This window comes from Takifugu flavidus, chromosome 13 (genome assembly GCF_003711565.1).
Source record: "Takifugu flavidus isolate HTHZ2018 chromosome 13, ASM371156v2, whole genome shotgun sequence".
In the NCBI taxonomy this organism is placed as follows: domain Eukaryota; kingdom Metazoa; phylum Chordata; class Actinopteri; order Tetraodontiformes; family Tetraodontidae; genus Takifugu; species Takifugu flavidus.
In genome coordinates this window covers 12,194,022-12,216,239 of record NC_079532.1, presented here as the reverse complement: position 1 = coordinate 12,216,239, position 22,218 = coordinate 12,194,022, and the positions used below count along the sequence as shown (strand labels likewise).

The 22,218-nt window shown below is 43.1% G+C and overlaps 1 protein-coding gene across 13 annotated transcripts in view; it reads left to right on the top strand.

The window, feature by feature from the left end:
* mef2aa (myocyte enhancer factor 2aa) overlaps positions 1–22,218 on the top strand; it is a 45,857-nt gene that overhangs the window by 7,123 nt on the left and 16,516 nt on the right. For all 13 annotated transcript variants that reach the window (XM_057050934.1, XM_057050945.1, XM_057050943.1 and 10 more), the window contains exons 2-3: positions 8,764–8,970; positions 14,705–14,908. In XM_057050934.1, the coding sequence (XP_056906914.1) occupies positions 8,917–8,970; positions 14,705–14,908 (258 nt within the window). In that variant the 5' untranslated portion in view covers positions 8,764–8,916. The remainder of the gene's footprint in view (positions 1–8,763; positions 8,971–14,704; positions 14,909–22,218) is intronic.

Genomic DNA, 22,218 nt, shown 5'->3' with positions numbered 1-22,218 from the left:
TATGAAGTCGATTTCCTACTAGTGTGCTATTAAGCAACTCATTATTGGGACAAGGAGCGCAGTATGGTTAAAAAGCTTTATCAAGCTATCAATTATAGCTGTAAGATCTTGGATTAACAGCTCCTCCAGTGAGCAGATGTCCAGTAGCTGCTGTGGGGATAATGCAGCCGCCTGCAGCTGCAACGGCTCTTTGGGCCCCCGAGCTGCAGGAAAAGGCCCAGCCTATAGTCCCGTTGTTTTTCATATTTCTCCCAGAAGCCCTGCGACTTGCGACTGGACAGCTGGGAAGGATGTGATTCCTCCCATTATTCTCCAGCACACATGAGCCATTTGAACTGGGAAGGGAAGTGACCCAGCCTGCCCCTCTCCCTGGATGCTGCTCCAGGCCACCGCAGGACTCTGACTCGGAGTTCAGAGTTGTCTTCCTCGCTGCTGTCAGGGCCAAGCTTGAGCAGCGTGACCACTCACACACATCGCCTCATGCTGGTGCCGGCATTGTTTTGGGGGTGAATATTCCGTCAGTCCAATGTGAGAGAAGATTAACATTCTGCTCCCTTTTCCATCATAGATGCCTTTTTATTCAGTTTAAATTCATATTGTAAAATTTGGTTGCATTTCCAGTCTTTCTGCACCACATCTCCGCAGTGCGACTGGGACTGTGAGTGAGGTGTCGAGTCTTCCCACTGTTCGTGCGTCTGCTCGTCTGTCCTCTCCCTCTCTCCCTGTCAACCTTCCATCTGTGTGCTGTGGGCTGGAAATGGAGTGGAAAATGGTGGAAAAACTTTCACCAGTGAGTTACTGCTGGCCTATAGTCCGTGTCGTTCTTAATTTTGTACGCTAAGCTCTTTCAACTGTTGGGGCAGTTAAAAACATAGATTGGGACTGACGAGGGGAGGCGAGGGCATCCAGGACCTAGGACCAGAGGCAGTCCAGTTTGAGGGAAATGGTCGCCAGAGGTGAGCAGAAGCGGTACCCGCGGGGGTCTCTTTCTCTTTCCTTTTTCATTGTTCATTGCTTGGTGGTGTTTGATCACACTGCTTGCACACGGCGCTCACGTGACAGCTAGCACGCATCATCTGATGTGGAGAAAGTGTGGGCTGGAGCTGCAGAAACACCCCTCACTCTGCTCACTGAATGCCACTCATTGATGTCAGTACATTTCAAATCGAGCAAAAACCCTCGAAGACGAATTCTCCACTTATGAGCGCGATGATGTGACGTGCACATATTCTGTCCGGTGAAGAAAAGCAAGGATCCATTGTTTTATTATCAAGCCCCATTCATGGAGCAGAGACTGGAGACGAGTGTGACTCCACGATGTTGCTCAAAGATCCTATATGTTGGCCAAACACCGCCTGCTTGCGTGTTCGGGCATAGAATTTATTCAAGATGTTTTGTTTGAAATGAATGTGTGAATTACAAACCCATGTGAGAGATAATTTACGGGCTAATTCTATAAACTTGTAAAGAAAAAAAAAATCAATACTACTTTTGCCTGCTCCTTTTACTGTTGTTATGAGTCACGGCCATTCTCACTCCTCAGATTGCATAAACCTTTTATGTAATGGAACACGGTGGGAAAGAGGCATCGAGTGCTAGATAAAAACAGGCAGAGAAAATCAAATATTTATTCTGAGCATAATATTTTTCCTCCCATCAAAAGCGGGCTTTCTTTTAAAGCGCAACAATACCTGTGATCCTAAACTATACGTGCTCTGTAGGCAAGTTGCCGAGAACTGGAGGGAAGAATTGAGTTTCTGGAATTTCAGCGTCTAATCTGGATCCAGAGTGTTTCTAAAGAGGTGTTCAGATCGGGGAAATGCGCCGCTGCTGAGGCACATTATGCATGACGCTCCTAATATCCTTACACTGTGGATTCCCCCTGGAGGTAGATCTCGGTTCATCTTCGCTGTTTACCATTTCTGAGTTACGGCCTCTCCGACATCAAAAGGCTTCCACGGCAGTTAACACAGCTCGCAGGGTTCCTGGGGGTGGGGTGTTCTGCTGCTCCCTGTGGTGTTGGCGTTATTATCCCTCCCAGTGGTGATAAGTCCATCGGATGATAGACAACCATGCAAATGGACACACGCCGTTGGGCCGAATCAGCACCGCGGCGGTGCGCAGAAATAAGAAACCTAACAATGTATGTGGTAAGGTCACAGTTTCCGTGCACGTTTTCTAAGATCCAGTGTTTCAGTATACCTTGTGTAACATTCCGAGCGGATGCAGAATGAACCAGGAAGTGCTCATCCATAAAGAAGGCTGAATGCTGATGGTGTGTCAGGACAGTAACTTGTTGAACAGACGCACCGTTAAAGAGGTTTTGGATGGCGGACTATTGCTCAAAGATATAGTTTGTTTAGTAGAGACAATTAATCAAGTCAATTGGATTATACATACAGGACTTATTGGTAATGGTGAAGAGTTTATTGGAGAAGTTTGTTACAGCACCGAAGGCCTTAGAGCTGGTTGTGCTTTTGCAAATCATCATTAATATGTCAGGTTTTAGCAAAAACCTATGAGATCATTCAAAATAGCACTTTTTTCTTTAATTACTGTGTTTTTAATTGCACTTTAATGTACTTGTTTGGATGGAAAAAGCCATTTGTCAGCATTGGCTGATCATTAGCATGAAATCCTTAGCTTTAGTTGCGCTACTTGCATTAGTTGCTCACGTTAGCCATCATGTACAGCAGTGTTAGCTTGTTGTCTTCCCTTATATCTCACATTGTTCACATGGTTTTCCCCCAAATGTTATTGTGCTGCTGCATAAATATGCAAGGATATGTTCTACGCCAATCGATAGTTTAATAATGCTATCCTGTGTGTGTCTTTTCTTTTCTCGGACATTTATGGGCAGTTTAAAAGTTTAACTCACATGGTAAGTTCTGTCTGTCACTGATTTCTCGAGACAATATTCACCTTGATGAGAAATCCCATTTTAATTACGTTTTAATCTCATTGCATCTCCTCAAAAGACGGCAGCAGATTTACAAAGTTGCAATGAAGATCGCCAACTCATGATTTGCAAACGTGCCCAAAGTCTCAGCCAACAAGATTTGACTCACCAGCGTCCAAAGGAGCAGTTTCTAAGCTCAAGTCACTCAATGTGCTTCAGTGTGAAACCCAGCGGGTGTTTCTGTTTTGTCACCGCAGCAAGACTTTGGCGGAAACATTTAAAACAGTTCAAAAATGTCTTACCAATGGGCAGAAATAGACGTTGAGATGGAACTGAACTCTAGAGGGAGAAATGGATGAAAGTCCTAGATGTCTGATAAGTCATTTTTAATGAGACATAATTCACCAACACTTGCATCGAGAACAAAAACACCGTTATTTTATGGACATGAAAGTTTCACCCAGGTCCACAGCAAGGGATTTACCTTGAGATAAAGAGTAGCTTTTCGACATGAAATGGATATAACTGCTAGGAGAGGGTCATCTCTTTATCCTTGAGAAACTGAAAATCCATTCATTGGCTGAGCTCGGAAACCTGACTGACGCAAATGGATCATTGGGAATAGAAGTGTCCCAGCAGTAATTATGTTACAATGCCGTTGCCGCACACTACCTCCGAGGTGGAAGAGCACTGGGTGTCTCTTTTAGTCTCGTTTCCCTTGCTTCTTTCCTTATAGTTAACACAGTCATACTGTCTTTTCTCAGCCTGACTCCCCCACCCCCCATTTTCTTGTTTTATGTTCTTTTATACACCTGCTGTCATACAGAAAGCACTGTGGAAAGTTTCTGATAAACATCTAGCATCAGTTGTTCAGTTAGTTAACTTGGTCTACTTCTTTGGTGTCTCCTCTGACCTTCAGATAACCACCCCCCCCCCTAAAAAGGCCTTTTCACTTTTTACCTGCTAGCCAGCACTCGGCGGTGCTAAGTCAGTTACGAAAGAGACATGGAATTAATGTGATGTCAATGGCATTTTCTCATGAAACCCCACGGCACTTAGTCAAAGTCACCTTGCATAGTCCTCTCAGCCCCTGACAGAGCAGTGAAAGAGAGACGGAGGATGTCTGTCTGCTCGTGCAGACTACACACTGACTGCGTTTTTCCATTACTTCTTCGCAGGCACTGATGTAAGACATTGTTGACGAGATATTTCTGTTCTTTATCTGACCAGGGACATTGTTACCATTCAGACCTGCAACCTCTCAGACCTCTTAGCAAGAACAAAAGCATACTGTGAGGTTGGCTTTTTTTATTGCTGTCATATTTGAGGTGATAAGTACCTATTTTTTGGTCTCCTGGTCCCTGCGATTCAGCCCAACCCCCCAGCCTAAGCAAGGTGCTAGCAGCATGTAGGATTGTTTGAACTTGCATGGATCCAATGTGGGATTACAGCTAGGTCTTTGGAGAGTTGGACGGAGCTACAAGCCATCAGGACAGATTAACCACTTGCTGTGTGCTTGGCTGCCGTTACAGTACAGGCTTTCATCCTTCCCGATAGTGTGGGTCACTTTTATAAATTTCTCTATGGTACATTCAGTGGCATTTAAGATTGATGAATTTCTGGAAAGTCTTCAAATCTGGGAGCAAGTAATGAAACCATATGCACAGGATTTCAATATAAGTGTTCCAATATCTATAAAATTATATGGATATTTTTATATGTCCCCCAGCTTTAAGCATTGTTGGCCCCAGTACCGGTGTTGTTTTTCTTAAAACATGCAGAACTGCTCCACCTCTCACCTCAAAGCCTCTCTTTTCTGCACATTTTCTGTCCACGTGCGTTTGCAAGAGTTATTATTAATTATACCTCGTTACTGGCCTTGGCAGCCGGGGTGAGGGGACGTATAACATGAGTTCCAAGACGGAGAGAACCGAAAGAATAAGATCCCGAGGAAAAGAAAGCAGGAAACGAAAGAAAGTAGGGGGAGGGGAGTCTGAAAAGACGGGATTGAGAAAGTGGTTGTTGAGGGATCAGCCGTGTGTCAGATTAGCATCAGGAGACATTAACACTAGTGATGCAGCCGGGGCCACAATCCTGCCTTTCAGTGCTGGAGAGGGAGATAAGCGTGCTCTCACAAAAGGGCCGAGGGAAAAAAGGTTTAGAAGGCTGGCTTCCATCCACTCCTCCCCAAGCCTGCATCCCCATTTCCAGGTACCGGCAGCTCCTGATGAAAGCAAGAACAAAGCCGCGGATGTTCATTTCTCACTGCCTTAGTGTCAGAGATACCGGGACATGAAATCAAATCGTTGGGCTGTTCTTTACTTTTCAGTTTGCCAGGAAACACAGTGTTGACACTTGGATACACTTTAGAGGAGTACTTTGGATTCTCATGCAATCTCAATATCAAAGCACATCAGACTCCGCACGTAGGGCTTCATCACAAATGTATTTTTTAAAAATTCATAATCGCGATGGTTCAGTGTGTAATACATCATTTTCGGAGAGGTCTGACTCATTGTGTTGCAAGCACAGGAGTGTTTCAACAACATGTAAAGGGCCCTGTGTGCTAACGTGAGTTGCTAAGGTGAGTTGCAGAAATTGGCGTCACAAAGTTCGTATAATGATCCTTAATAAGCACACAGGGAAGCTTCTGTTGTTGTTTAGTCTGAGACATAACGTCAGGACAGTAATAAGAGGAAGAACTGGAGGGGAAGGGTGTCCCCGAGGTGGTCCCTCCCATTCTTCCTTCTGTTTCTCTCCTCCTGGCTCCCACTGACTCCCCCACTGGGGGTATTTAGAAGGGTCCTAAATAACAGGAAGTGGAGGGCAGGAAGTTGAGTCTTGTCTGCCCATGGTCTGTCGTAGTAGTAGCATACACAGGAAGTACAGCTGTCACAGCTTTGCCCAGGTCTTCAGCTGCTGTCTGTCAACTTTAGAGAAATTATATACATTGAGACACCGTGTACAGTTGTTATTGAATGATAATAATTAGCCATTAAAAGAGTACATTTAAGGCCAAAGGCTTAAATAAACAAATCCATTCTCCTTTAATGGTTACAGTTAGACTCAGCAAAGGTAGAGGGAGCATAGACTTTACAGTAGAATTTGCCATGCTGGACGCAGTAGTTAAAATTTTGAATTGAACATGCTTTATTGATTGTGAAAGGGCCAGAGCAGACCTGTCACCAAGCCTGAGTGCACTTTGTCTGTCTGAAGGAAGGAGATGGAGGCACAATGCTTCTGCTGTCAGTCTCACAACTTGTCACAGAAAGATCACAGAAAGGCAGAAACAGTTGCCATTACTCTTTTATATGCTCGTGCCAAAAGTCTATATGAGTATAATCAGGCACAGATTCTGTTATTTATGCTATATCAGTGGTTGAGGAATCAAATGGAAATATATTATGTGTATTGGTATATGTGTGCAGGTATTTAGCAAGCAATTTTGAGAGATTTTGGACTGGATTGTCATGTGTCTTGTCTAAGTATTAAGCAACATATTTGATATTAGATGCTGGTGCAATCTGCCACAATACAGACATTGTTCTTCTTCATGTGTGTGGACTTTTCTGACGTCTGCTGAGTTTCCGGCTGAAATTTATTTCTGCAGAAGAAAATTGGGTCACTTGATGTGATATGATCATCACCTGCAGGATGAGAGTGATCATTTAGAATTTTTTTTGTTTTTTTGTTTTTGAGTTGGAAGAGAGGTGCACCTGGAGTCTGGAGGTCCCCCTACCCTGTCTGTTTGCATTTTTGTAGGACAGATGTCGTGAACAGTCTATTACGCCTTTGGAGTCGAACCGTCCTGTCATGGCGTGGCACCTTGTCCACGCGTAAAAGATGTGATGTGAGACGATTGTCTCTGATGGACAGTTCCAGAGGACAGGCAAGCATCCAACAGTAAAATCCTCTTTAGCCCTTCAGTCCACATCTCAGCGGTGTAAAGGCATCAAACCTAATTATAATAAATAAGTTGAAGTTTTTTAAATCCACTTTTGAATCATTATAAAACAGTTAGTTATATTAATAGGATGACTGAGGCATGTCAGCACCAGCTCCATTTAATATTCACACGAGCTCCTCCCTGTCCATATTTCTCCATCCCCTTTTCTGTGTGTGTGTGTCTGTGTGTGTGTGTGTGTGTGTGTGTGTGTGAGAGAGAGGGAAGGGCATGGTGCTTGAACAAGAGGACCGTCGTTGCAACTGGCCTGCTGTGATGTGGTTTGAGGGAAATTCTTTGTGGGGGTTCAATCACTTACTATCCTGGCTCCAACAGCTCTGCGTGGGTTGCTAGCGAGGTGATCTCAGTCACGTTTGCCTACCATGGAGCCCCAATTCAGACATCCAGACACCATAATGCCAGTCCGTCTGTAACCCATAATGAGGGTGTACCAGTGGAACTGGTCATTTCAGTTTTGGTTGCCAATTCAGCCCCTGGTTTCCTCACCTCCCAACTGCTGACTGCACCTAATGTCCTTGGGTTTCTAACCTTTCTGCAAGTTAAATGCACTTGTTGAGAGATTTTCTATTTGCCAGTAGTAAGTGATGGATGTTCCTGCAGAGAAAAACAGATATTTCTACTTCTGAGATGCAAAGACATGACGGAGGCAGATGTTCCCATGGGAACCGTGCAGTCGAAACCACTGGCCAGGTTACAAGCTCATGTGGGAATAGAGCGTAGCCCTTTATGCCCTTCTCAGTCCCATTGCGTATTCTTCTGCCCAGGAGTTTCCAAATGCTGTCAACCTTAGCAAGGGTGCCCTCTCAATCATCTTAAGTGCAAGACTAGTATCACAAAAATATAATATTTTCTTTGTCTTGTTTAATTGCTGGCTTTTGTCATGTATTTACTGTAGACCATATAGTGAAACAGATAAAGCCCCCCAAAGGTAGCCTTAAACTCTCTAGTCACACATATTTGTGTTTTGTAACTAAAATGAACTTTGTATGTCATCCTTGTGATGCATTTGCCAATCAAGTAACGATTACTCAACCGCTCACTCATTACATAATTTTAATTCATTTTTTCGGGCCCTCAGATGAGCTGATTTGGTTCGCATATACCTGTCATCTTCTTATTTCTATCGTAAGTATGCGACGTAGTTGCAAACCTCTGGGATGATTTAACACTTTGACTCAGGATCCAAACACTAGACGCACGAGGAAACAAAACAGAGGCACTAGGAAAACAGGAGAGAAGTGGACAGAGGACAGACTTACTGGCACAGAAAAGTAAACACAGAGTCAGCATCTAACGTGAGCACGGAGGGACATCGAGCGCAGTGCACGTCAGAAGGCAAACATGTTTAAACGCAGACAAATGAGTGACAGCGCGGGAGTGACAGCGCAGTTTTAGGGACACTAGGGCGGGAAAGTGACAAGAAACAGGTGGTGATAAATAACGTGAGCGAGGAAGCGGACACCTAGGTGATGCAGCGGAATGACAAAAACAGACTGGAAAAGGACACACGAAGCGACCCGGCGAAACCCAAACCTATAAAATAAACAGCCAAAAAAACAGCTCCTGACATCTTGAATTTGTAAGGGGTTAGTTCCACCCAGCTGCTGCTTTCCGGACCGTAATAAGACAGTAACTCTTTTGAATTTGAACTTAAAAATTTGCCAGAAAATTGCAGATACAGTAGTAAGTTTCTGTCCAAATGTGAAGGAGCATTTGTAGCCTCCGTTACTGAACAAGCACCGTGGAGGAGAGGAGAAAATGTAGCATGTGGGTCTGTCTTACTTTCAGACATAAAAACAGACTTAGAAGTCCCTGGAACACACTGCTGAGTGTCAACTTAATGTTCTCCCACCTCCTTCCTTTCTGATATTCTCTTTCTTTTTCTCTGTCTCTCTTGCAGGTTGCGGTCTCCTTTTGTCAACGTGTGTATTTGAAAGACGAAAGAGTGTATACAAGAAGAGGGTGTTGCACAATGTGCTAGAAGAGAGTGGGAAGAAGCCGTTTTTGTTTTTGTGATATTGTTGAGGCGTCAGAGGCAGGAAAGAACGCAACCATGGGGCGGAAGAAGATACAGATCACCAGGATCATGGACGAAAGGAACAGACAGGTGAGTGTCTGTCTGTCTGTCTGTCTGTCTGTCTGTCTGTCTGTCTGTCTGTCTGTCTGTCTGTCTGTCTGTCCTGTCTGTCTGTCTGTCCGTCCGTCCGTCCGCCCGCCTGCCCGCCCATTCACCCACCTACCCACCTATCTATCTATCTATCTATCTATCTATCTATCTATCTATCTATCGATCTATCTATCTATCTATCTATCTATCTAGCTATCTATCTATCTATCTATCTATCTATCTATCTATCTATCTATCTATCCATCCATCCATCCATCCATCCATCCATCCATCCATCCATCCATCCATCCATCCATCCATCCATCCATCCATCCATCCATCCATCCATCCATCCATCCATCCATCCATCCATCCCTGTGCTCTACCTGTTCACCCTCCTCTGTTTTCCCTCCTGCCTCGGAGTCCAGCAGCTGTCATGTGTGCATGGATCTGAACAGACGTACCTCAGTTCCCAATGTCCCAGCCAGCTCAACAGGGACGGTAACATTTCTTTGTCAGTGTGGTCATATTTACAGACACGACTCCCCCGCCACCCTGCAATTTCAGCCGGAGAACTTGATGAGACAGCAGGAGTGCCGGGCTGTAGTGGTCGCCGCATGGCGTGGGAGTGAGCCGAGGCTAGCGTGGAGCACACTCGGGCCGCCTGTGGCCTCCCCACACTGCAGGGCTTGTCCCCTGGCTCGACAGCATGGCTGGGTCCCTTCGCTGGAGCCTTTATGCGTTTGCAGCTGTTTGGTAGTAATTAGGAGCGGCCGGTGTACCACAGCACCCTCTCATTTGAAGGGCGGGTCAGCGGGACACACAGCACCCTTCTCTGCTTCAGCAGCACTGGTCCCAGTCAGCCACAGAGACGGAGAAAGCTGGAATTCACGCTGTCTCCTTGTGTTAAATTTAAACTCCTGAAGAGCAAAAACTGAAGGAAACAGCACGTGTGTCTGGTTTAAACAAGAATAGAAACGTATATATCTACAGCAGGATAGCCAGAACCATTTCTCTGGCTACATGTGCTTTGTTTTGATGTTGACAAAGTGTTAGTAGTAGTTTTCTTTTGTTTACTGCTATTTACTGAAGGTTTATCGCATAAGTACCGTAAAACACACTTGATTATCAACTCAGTTAGTTCATTTATCTTTAGTGCACGTTTGGAGGTATCCCCTAAGGATCCTTGCTCATATCTTCAATCTATACTGACCTTGAAGGACTGGTTGTTGGACCTAGTTTTGCTAGGTCAGCTAATGCCCACCCAACATTTTACGCATTGTGTACATTATGATGGGAATAAGCAGAAGACATGCCGCTATATTGTGATGGACAATGACAGATGCTGCATCACATTTTAAAAGGCCCACTGTAATTTGAGAGAAAGTTTATCAGTAGGACGCAGGCACTTTGCTCGCATTTAGATGGGTTTAGCTGGCTCAGCAGAGAATCTGCTCCAACAAAAGTCTTCCAACTCAAACTAAACTTCACTGTGAAGTAATGCATGCATGTTTCTCCTCTTTCTCTCTCTCTCTCCTCTCTCTCTCTCTCTCTCTCTCTCTCTCTCTCTTTCTTTTACCGGGTCTTGAAGTGCAGAGAGGCATCTCCCTGAGGCGCGCTCCTTACCCATGGAGAATAACCATTAGCATATTCTCCCTATTGTTGAACAACTGTTTTGTTCTTCGTGTAGCCAAGCAGACACTATCTAGACAGACATCAAAATGACAGAACTCTTAAATGTACCCATTAGATTGTAATACTGAAGGAGATTTTGTGTGAGAACCCCCAATAGTGCATTTGAATGGTAGAGAGGCTGAGTAAGGTTATGTAGATGCCTCTGCTGGAGCGGTTTTGTGGAGGTAGACTGTGTGAGACATGAAGGCTGCAGAGGTCCTGACATGTATTTCATAATGGTAAAGTTCCTTTGCCATACTCCACCTAAGTGATGGTACTGCTGATTGCAAATGAATGTAGATTACAAGCAGACAACAGCAGCTCCCCAGAATTCACGGTGATTACTGCCATTTCAGGAATAGAAATATAGGCGCGCTTTCATCATACGTTATTATCCAACATTCACATAATCATTTGCTCTGTCTGACTTCCTCACATATCCCTGGTGCATTCATTAGCCGAACCTGTAAAATTCAGCAAATCCTCTTTCAGTTTGACCCGAAAGGTTCACTCTTCAAACTGCACAGTAGAGCCACTGGGAGTCCACGGTTATGTCTCTTGTTTATTCAGGACAAAAACTAATAACAAAAAAACTTTACATGACACGTGTTGTTGCTCAGTGAGCAGTGTCTAGTGATGTCCTCTGGATGCCATTAAGTTAGCTCACCAGGGGTAATTGCCCAATTCATTAAAAGTTTGATGATTTCGCTCCTGGGTTGAGGGTTTCCAGCCCTTGCTGTGACTCATTTGGGATGTTCTGACACTTTAAATGCCTGAAGGGTTTGGTACATCTCATCCCAATTTTATCAACAGATTATTACTGGAACAAGCCATCTGTTGAACTCCTCCATTGTCATTGCTGATTATATTTCAAGGAAACCTTCTTATATCCTGCTAACCAGCATGTCACACATGTCTACTAGACCTTCTCAGTCACAGCTACTGTAGGTTTCAAGGTCAATTTCAGTCAGGGAAGGAAGCTAGGTGCCCACAGTAGTCCACAAATGAATCCTCAGGCTGTCCCTTCTTCCACCATGAGTTGATCCAGGCAGACAGTCATGGTGGCCCTGGCCTGTCTCCCAGGGTTACAAACACTGGCTGCATAGCCAGGGCAGCAGCCACAGGGCCTGGGTCACTCTGCCAGCTGGTGCCAGACCTTTCTGACTCTGCAGCTCACCCTCATCTCTGCCATCAGGGGCATCAGCAGTGACATGAGGTTCTAATAAGGCCGCCAGCTCCTCACCCCACTGAAGGTGTTAGTGACTTGAGCAACTCTGTCATGCCCCAGTCACATCTGCAGTCTGAGTCCCAGATGTCTTGTTTGTCATCTTGCCACCTCTGCCTAAGGAGCGACATTGATAGACCTTATGATTGACACCGCAAGTCTGTGCATGTCAGTGTTGTTGCCATGTGATGCTACACAATATATTTTATACCAGAGTGCTTCTTTTAAGGGCCTGTTCTTGTTGAAACCTTAGGTGGGGGTTTATTTGAATTGAAATGGGGCTTTCATGTACTCACAAGAGTAGGCATAGTTAAGTAAAAAGAAGGCAAAGTGTGCAACAATGCTGGTGGTGAGTCCATGCAGCGACAAATTTGTTATATTTCAGCATCTGTTGACAATATCTAGGCATAAATGGGAAAAAAAATGTGTTTAAAAGCTTTGTAACTGAGTGTTGTTGTTTTTGAGAAGTTCAATAACTTCTCCATTCTGAACTGGCTCACCCAATTAATACTAAGTTTTAAAAAAAATCATCTAATGGCGCTACGGCACTCGGGAAGAAATTGAAGAAACGTAAATTGAGATCAGAATCACCACCACCACTTGACACTGCAGGAGCTTCTTAAAAGGTCGGCCGCTACAGTCTAAATTAAATGCTGGTAGTCACCGACCTGCCTGGTGTGGTCTGAGCCGAGATAATGACCTTATCAAAACAGAGAAAGTTTGAATCACTGCAGTTTATTAGAAGTTTATACAGTATGCTGGCGCCTCTTTTTCTCTCCCCATGACATTTCATTTTCTGTGGGCAGTGAGACAGATTACAGCTGAGGCTAATCCCGTCATTGTAAATATGGGAGTTAGGCGGAAAGAAACATCATAGAATGGGTACGTTAGAACTACACCTCACTGTTTTAATGTCGTCTGTGAAGTGCCATAGGAATCCTCTGTTACTGAACTTATCTGTGGGTTTTCACTCCCACCAGGTACCACAGAGAGCATGGTGATGGCAGGTTCTATTTGTGCCTCAAAGTAGTTGTTTGTACAGATTTTTCGGTTAAAACGAGTCTTCCGTTTGTCAGTTTTAATGGTTTTATGAGCGGCACCGGTGTTTTGTCAGGGTATGTATGTTAGGCCGGGCAGGGACCTCGCCTCAGCGCTGCTGCCGAGGCTGAAGTGATGCTGTGCCTGGGTCAGCAACCCTGCACTCAGCACTCTGCCATGCATCCAGGTGGAACAAAGTCCTCTCTCAGCATCTCATCCTTTGCTTCCTGTTGAAAGGTGACATCTCCATGGCTTAACGGCCGCATTCATTTGCTAAGAGCATACATTTTGTTAATCATTTTCCCAGATCTCAGCACCTGCTTTCCAGTTGGTTAGGCAAACAAACAAATATGCAAGCAGGCAAATGAACAAGTGGGCAGCTGGGGCTTTCAGTCATTTCGGTTTGCTCAAACTGGTTAGAACCACAGGTAGGATCGAAAAGGACTTAAAGCTGCTCCAGTCCATCACTCGGAGGCATTATGTCACTTCAATTAATGAGAAAATATGTCATGGACGTTAAAGTATTTTTTTTACATATTTCAACCCTGTCATTAAAATGGACATCAAACAGTACATAGAGGCAGTTGACACACTACAATGGGAATAAAGCTCCACTGAGATTACTGTAATGATTTGAAAATCATTTATGACAGTTGGAGTGACCCCGGTGCCTGAGTGGTTACATATATTCTATATAAGACTGTACTGCATTATACTAGCTAAAATGAGAGTATAGCTGCAAGCTATGACCAATTAAAGTTGAACAAAGCCAGCTCATCTGCTAAACTCTTCTTAGTAGGTCAGTGAGACTGATGGAGAACACAGACACACACCCACACACACTCCTGTGTGGATCGGCACATTCACACGACATGTTGTACAAGTCACAGCTAAACAGGACACATGCAGTAAAGTCAGGAACAAACTGCATTTTCAAGATGTGTTTTGCTGCTACCATTACAAAAACCCAAAGAGAAATCAGCTACATGTCTGTCCTCCCTACTTGAGAGGGATGTTTTCATCTTGAGAAATAACTATTGCGTCTTATGCAGAGGTGGTGTAACATAATGACATGTGTGTGTTGGCCACCGCGGAGACAGAGCTGCACAAGTACAGGACATAAAGTCACTTTGCAGAGAGGATTGCGTTACCATTGGAGTGATGTATGACCCCAAGTCCCATCTGTGGGCTCGTGTTACAAGGCTTATGCTGCACTATAGTGATAGCTTTCCGTATACGGAGGTGGGGGCTACAGTAATGTATGGACCCCTGTTATTGCCAAAGCTCTGACTCAGCTCAGTGAGTCGCGCCTGTAACCCTGACCTCCCTCCTGATAACCAGACATTTCAGACATGCACTGCGCCATTGCAATCATTCTTAAAGTAGCAATGATCCTGTTATCTGTCACCTTGGTTACGGTAACATCATTGTAATGTAATGACACTGTTAATACTGTTATTTTCCAGGCTGAGACATACATTGTGTGCTTCACATGAGGAAGGTTGTTTTCAATAAAAATGACTTTTAGAGCTATAGTTATAATTACCTTTATTTTGGCTAGTAACATTTTATGTCTTCTTAATCCTAGACCATCTATACCAGATACCCTATGAGATAATTTGATAGATACTAATATTATATTTCTATGATGCTGTGTTGCTTCAACTTGTGATTGCATTATGTGGTCACGTCTTCCAAAACAACTGTCTGTTTAGTTCATTCAGCATTGATTTTCTGCTTCAATTCTAGCTTTTTCCCCTCAGTGAAGAATGGTTTTGTTTTCTGTGTGCCCCTCAGGTTACCTTCACAAAGAGGAAGTTTGGCTTGATGAAAAAGGCCTACGAGTTGAGCGTACTATGCGATTGTGAGATCGCTCTCATCATTTTCAACAGCTCTAACAAGCTTTTCCAGTACGCCAGCACAGACATGGACAAAGTTTTGCTGAAATACACAGAGTATAATGAACCACACGAGAGCAGAACCAACTCAGACATCGTAGAGGTAAGTGCCAGCCTCCATTTTATTTTGAAGAGGACTTCTTCTGCTTTACACGACCAAGTTCAGTCAATCAATTAATTGTTAGTTGATTGTACTTGAAATGGTCTGCTGTGACCATGGATTTATGTTGATCCGAACATTGAACTAATTATTTGAGTTCAGAATCAAGCATGTTTCTATTTTTGCCAATTGTCCCTCGGCTGATCGGTAAAACCAACCGATAACTCACTGACTATCATGTGGTAGTGAATTGTGAACGAGCTGTCTAAGCACCGTACACTGTGATGTTAAGCACGCACGTTACGTTTCCTTCTGCTCTTTATTCCGACAAGACACAGAACGTCTGTTTTTCTTGATAAGTTCAGCCTGTAATGGTTCCGACAGCTGATGTGAAGAACCTATCTTTGTGTGCTGTAACCGCGCAGCTGTTTCCCACAGATATTGTACCTGCAGTTCTCTGGACACTCCCCACCGCAGACCATCATCTTGGCTGTTGCCACGGTGAAAATACATGGTTTAGTAAATTCCATACCGCTCTCTGAAAGTCTGCAAGCACTTGGGTTTCTTGGCAGCTCATGCAGGGGGAGAGTCAGCCACTTGTCATCCCAGTATACAAAGCTGTCAGCCAAATTTATAAAAGCCAAAATAATGAGAATAATTAGTCATAAATCCTGTTCCACACATGCATCTTCTAATCATATTCAAGCATATTCAATGTCAAGCTGTGGCTTGGTGATGCCATAACTATATTAGATAAAAATCTAATAGTATTCATAACCAATAAAAACAATTAATATAAAATGACCAACACTGGAAAGATTTCAAGTAAGCCCAGCTTTAGAAAATATGTTAGCCTGATGGCATTAGTGAAATGATATGCACCATAGAGGAGTCAGCTGTGGCCCATTATCTTTTATTCATGCTTCTGCTGCTTGTGAATTACCTGCTTGGCAGAGCTGCAGAAAAGTGCTCTGGCATCCAGGAGGCTCATGCAGTCGCTGCTCCATCAGGGGCCCTCAGAGCATAGCAGAGCAGAGCAGGGGTTCACCTGCATAAAAAATACATGGATACATTCCTCACTTACGTAACGCTGCCCCCATATTTGTTTTTACTGTGACTCTAGAAGCCCTCTATTTTTTTAGAGCACGAACCTGCAACAGCACACTATAAGCAAAAGAATCCCTATGTATAGATACGTTTCACCATGTGTTTATTTCAATAATATGCACCGTAACGCGAGTCGATCAATGCGTTCTGTACACTGAAAGCCTTTTAGCTACTCTCAAGGAAGCTGCCCCACTCAACAACGGCAAGAACAAACCACCGTTGTCCTCGCATAATTGTGCTAGCATCTTTGTAGATAAGCACAATTCCCATTCTGCCTGCTGGCTACGTGTTCGAGGTTCTGAAATGAAGAAGCAGAGCAGAAGTAACCAACGTAGTCCACTTCACAGCACTTTCACACAACCCCTTTGATAACACTTTGGGAGTTATTATGAATAATTTCCTTTGACAAACGTTAATCTACGACCGTACCGTTCTCTGCACGCTGTCTTTATTGATGGGAAACTGTCACCCCTCCCACCTACCCACCGAAATGGGCCTCACATGAGCGCACTCATATTGGACATCTAAGTTTTTAAATTGTGTTAGACCAGTCTCTGCCGTGCAAACAATCATGTGCTCAGCGCATTTGTCTAGGGTAGCAAGCCAGAAGGACCCTCACACAGTTTTGTGTTGGGATGCGACTTCCACGAGGGAAACTGAATCAAAGGTCACATTCCTGCTCAGTGGTACCATCTGTAGATAAAGGCTGAGCTGTGCAGAGCGATAGAACAGTCTCCATGTTTTCCACAGATGGATGCCTGCCTGGACCACAGTTTGATAACCCAGCAGAGGGCTAGGGACATGGTTTCAAACTTGGCTTGCAGTCCAAAGCGGAGCACTAGGCTCATAATATTCATGTGTGTGGTGGGGTGTGTGCGTGTGCGTGTGTGTGTTGGTCGGAGCAGTACTGCGGGTGTCTAGTGAACCTTTGCTGAATACGTTTACCTGTGCAACACAGAAATCTATTACAACCAGTTAAACTAGCAGTGTTCACATTCTCAGACTATTGTGTCAAAATGCGATTGCAGTTATTAATAAACGAATTAATAAACAAATTATTTCTGTCAGAAGAATCTTAGGAATGCCAGTTTCTGATAAAGCAGCAATGATATACTGTTTGTGTTTCCATAGTGAATGTCCAAGCACAGACATGGTGCTGTTGCGTTTGTGCTTTAGAACAAATTCTGTTTATCCCACAAATGAAAATACTGCTGTTAGTCATTACATTAATCTAATAATATTTACTCTTCCTTCCCTCTCCGCTTGTGGAGCTAATGAGATTTTGCTCATGATCCGCTATAACCTCACACCGTTCTCCATCACGCACAAAGACGCGTGTGTGTGTCCAGACGAAGCCCTGAAATCAGATAGCAACTTCACAGGATTAAACCGGTATTTATGTGTCCCCTCTTTGAGCAGTTTAATGCAATTAATGTGTATATTATGTGATAGATTAATTATGTTTGCAGGAACAGGGGATGGCCATTCATTCAGCACTTAAATGAAATTTTGAAAAATCAGGCTTGCGATTTGGCCTTTACTCAATTTGCGAAGGCTTTTTCGTCAAATGTCAGAGAGTCGTAACGGTAAACCGTCGTGCGCCGTATGCAAAGCAGTGACTTTTCACTCTCAAGAAAAAAGCAACGTAAACAACCCAAGATCATTCAAAAGGAAATTCTCTTTCTTCCTGAAATAAAAAGGGACGGCCATTGTTAGCGTGACAATAAACCACACAATTGGGTCCGTGTGAGCGAAGGTCCCTGCTTCTCTAAAGGCCACTACAGTAAGAAGAAATGGGCATAGAATTATCCGGTTATTTTCATTAGGTTTTATGTCACAGTGTCTATCATCCTTTGTTGTAAATAAAATTATTTAACAGATGTTATATATGCAAAGTTTGACCATTAGCGAATGTCAAGTCGAGCCCTCTGGTGTGTCCCTAATTCTGCATGCTTAATGATTGGTGCTAAATACACACTCATTTTCTGGTATTCTCTGATCCAAATGTATTCAGATATATGCTTTTGTTCTGAAATTGTCATTGTAGTTGCTCCGCCATACACGAAAAAGAGAATTTTGGGGGGCTTCCATCAGGTGTAATTATTATCCCTTTCACACTTTTACAAAGCAAAAGCTGTTTTTGTGCTCTAGAAATTTTTTGCCAACCTAAACATTTTCAGCAAAATTGCTTGTACAAGCACATACATTTGTGGGACATATTTCCAGGATCTTACAGTTATAAAAGAGATTTTTTTTCATTATCAGTTATCAAATGAGTCTTTTACAAGGCTTTGGGCTGAATGGGTACCAGGATTTTCAAATAAGGGGATGTTTATGTTGTCAATCACAGGCTGAGTTGTAATTAAGACTCATTTCTGTCCTAATGAATGCAAATTGGCACATCTGCTATGGTGCACTAGCTGTCCAGACTCTTCAATTAGCGTGATTGATCAATTATCCTCCTGCTGGTGGCTCACTGGAAATGGAAGCTGAGGAGCGGTTAAAGGGGAGGTGCAGGGATGAAAGAGCCAGGGAAGAAAAATGAGAGGGAACGGTATAAAAGGTTCAATAAATAAATAGATCAGATTTTTCCTCTATATTTAGGCTTCAAATATACTATTATTTCATTTTATTTACAGTATGCTCTTTCGTTCAACACAAATTTGCTTGTGACAGACAGCAGAATATTCCCAAAGAAGCAGCCATTTTTATTGTAAGCTTTTGATCAGTGCTTACAGGCAAAAATCAGGCCTTCTTGATCAACTTTCTATGATTAAAACCACCACTTTAACAACCCTGCTGGTCCTTAGCAGGAACAACCATGGAGTAATAAAGGTTTTAATCAATAATTGGCATAAGAGTCTTTAATCTTCCTAACACAAAAGGACTTAATGGCGTCTTGAGCTTGACTCACTTTAAGATTTGCTGACTCCGGCGGAGTTACCTTCTAACAAAGCACTCTTCTCAGAAAAGACCAAACTTAGCTTCTCCTTCTTATGTGTCCATTATCGTTGGCACAATCTAAACAATTGACAGCTCACATTGACCTGCGGACATCGATAGCATCAAACTGAACAGATGTGTGAATGATGATCGGTACACATTTGTATTTTTAGCCCATGGCGAGCTCACTCGTGACACTCTCTCTTCTCCACCTTTGTCTGGCCACTTCTGCTCCTCACTTCAGCATCATCCTCTCACTCATAGCAGCAATGATGAGAAATCCCTCTTAAGCTAAATCAAATGGCATTGCTGTTGACTTAGACATATTGGACTGATGTTTATTTTTCAAGGCTTTTCAATATATGGGAAATTTTCTACCAGTCTGTTTTTAATATAACAGGGGAAAAGTCTGTGTGCGCCTTTGGTCTCCTGTGATTTATTTGAGTGATATTGAAATGTTTTTTTCTTAGTTTCATATCGAAGTCAGGGTACAGCGAATGATTATTTAAAATACTGTTGTATAACTGTAACAATGAACACATCTATGTCCATGCACACTATCTATTATATCACCATAAGCATTCTTTTCTATTCTTTTTATTTAGCTGCATGATTTTTGGGCAGGCTATTGTCCAAAGTAACAGTCGCCACATTGGTAATTATTTTATTTTTTGCGGGGGGGCACAGTACTTTGTATACCCAGGAGCAGTCATTTAACCTTTGGGTCAGAACAAACATGTTTTCTGCTCATACAGCTCCATTATCTATTTCCAGAAAAGTGAAGTAGGACAAGTGAAAACTAAATAACACATGTAGGACATAACCTGAAAGACTGTATATACTGTATATAGCTAAATGAAATGGGTTAAATTCTTTACAATGTCCCAGCTTATTTATTAGCCATGTGGTTTAAGAGTAAAATTTGATTAAAAACTTAGGTTTGAATAGGAAGCACTCAGCTATGCATTCCAATTCTTCCCTCTAGGAATTAATAATTGCAAATCGCAGTGGCTGTGGTCTTCAGCTGTCATGTATATTGCATTGGTTATCACTCTCTTGCTGCTCCAGCCAGAGAGAGGCGTCTCAAAAGTCTTCTTTTACCACAGAGAGTGAAACTGTATTAATGGCTCTGCTGAGAGTAACATGGTGAGTTTCAAAGTGCCCCTTTTTTATAGGACAAGGACTCATTTTCCTCTGGGGTTTTAGTGAAAAAGGGTCACCAGTTCTCTTTTTTCAGTTTTATCAGTGTAATGATGAAGCTGTATAGCATATAGGATTGCACGATATGTGTCATCTGCATCCCTTATAACATGGTAACGTTTCATCTGTCTCATGATTGACTTACTTTTCTGAATGGCCTGATGTGAAGTACACCTTTGCTTTTTAAGCCATGGTGTCTTACATCTTATTGTTTTATTATGTGTCTGCTCTCCACTCTGTGATGCTTGTTACCAGGTTACAGCTAAGAGTTTTTTGCTTTTAGCACATGTCATACTTCATTGTCGTCAGAGCTTTTTTCCACCCTCTCAACCATGCTGGACATGTCTCATTACAAAAGGAGGGTCTCTTTGGAGAGCATATAATAAGAGGAGACAAAATAACAAAAGACTACAAGCCAATTAAATATGCTCTTTCCCAGGATCTTCAACCTGTTTAACAAACACTAAAGATGTGGAGCCCAGCAGCTAAAATGATGAATTATACATATTTTACTGCTAGTTTATTTACTCATTTATTCACTTTATTTTGTTAAAATATTTTTATTTTTATTTTTAGTGTTTGTTTTGCTATCCTTGCAGAAATATATTATATTTTTTATATATTATATTATTCTCATCTAGTGCGGCACCACTCTTCCTTACTCCTTTATGTGTCTTCATGGAACAGCAGGGTGGGGGCATGGAAGACATTTACGAGACTTCCCAAATGAATAGATAAAGAGGAGAATCAGCTGACCGTCAGCTGATGTCGGCTGGATTTTAGTTTGGTTGAAATAAATGTAACTTTTCACCAACAGAATCATTTCTTCATTACACCAGCATGTAAATTCAATTGAGTGGGATTTTTTATGTACAGAAAGATGATCAGCCCAATGACCTTGCGCGTCTCATGGCTGAAAGGAGACTTAGCTTTCGTGACAAAAGTCAACTTGCCCTTGTGCCCTCTCCTCCTAATATGCATGCTGTGTGGCCAACCCCTACTGCCCAGGGGCAGGAGAGAGCAGAGCCTGTTGGGATGGTGTGAGAATGGGGGGTGGGCATGTTGGGGCTTGCTGGCACTTTGCCACCTGGCCTGACTGGGGGCAAAGAGGGTGGCTGCTGTGTCTCAGATTGATGAGAGCAGGCCTGTGGTCTGAGTATAGAGTGTTGCAGAAAAGACGTCCTGCTGGCACATCCTGCCCTCTCTGATGCATGGCCCCAGCCCCTTACTCGTACTCCCCTTATCGGAACTCCTAATTGTCCTTATGAATATTTTAGTTGCGAGAGGGACTGGGGGTTGGGGGTTTGGTTTCAAGGATCCACTCAATGACCAGAGGAAGAGAAAGACAGGGAGAAAGACGGAAAATTGTCAGAACTGGTTAAATACAATCCTACTTCTCTCTGTGTTCTCAGCCTTTTTAATCCATAGATAATGATGACACCGGTTTGCCTTTATCCTCAATTTGTTGTATAATTCCTTCTTGTCCGGACTGAAAATATGCAGTCCAATGACAGAGATGGATTTCTCTGACTGCGGTGTCTAATAGCTTTGTCACATCAGTCATTCACTAGTCCGATGGCAGAAGGCTCGATAGAGATTATTCACTGCACAGCGTATAGCTCTCATTGTGTGGTTTTAAAGGGCCAAATTCCATTGCTGTTCTATCCAGACCTCCAAAGGTCATGTACTATAACTTATCTATCAAAGTACTTTGTGTTTTTTGCTGTTTGTGTGGGACAGAGCATTTTTTTCCCTGACAACTAGAAGACAAATATGAAAATCTAAGTAAAATACACACAAGAGAGCTCACTCCCTATTGCTTCTCTTCCTGTCCGTTCAGTATCTAGACAATAGAGCGAGGCAACGGAAGGACGCAGAACCAGGCTCATATCCTGATATCATTCCACTCAGTAATGTGTAATGGTCACAAGATTAAACAAGATATGTCTGGGAATTACTGAGGTCTCCTTATCTAGAAGCCTGTTCCTCCCTGTGGCAAGAACGGGGGGGGGGACAACAGCACTTAAGACAGCTTGGCATACAGCGCGTAAAACCGAACCAAA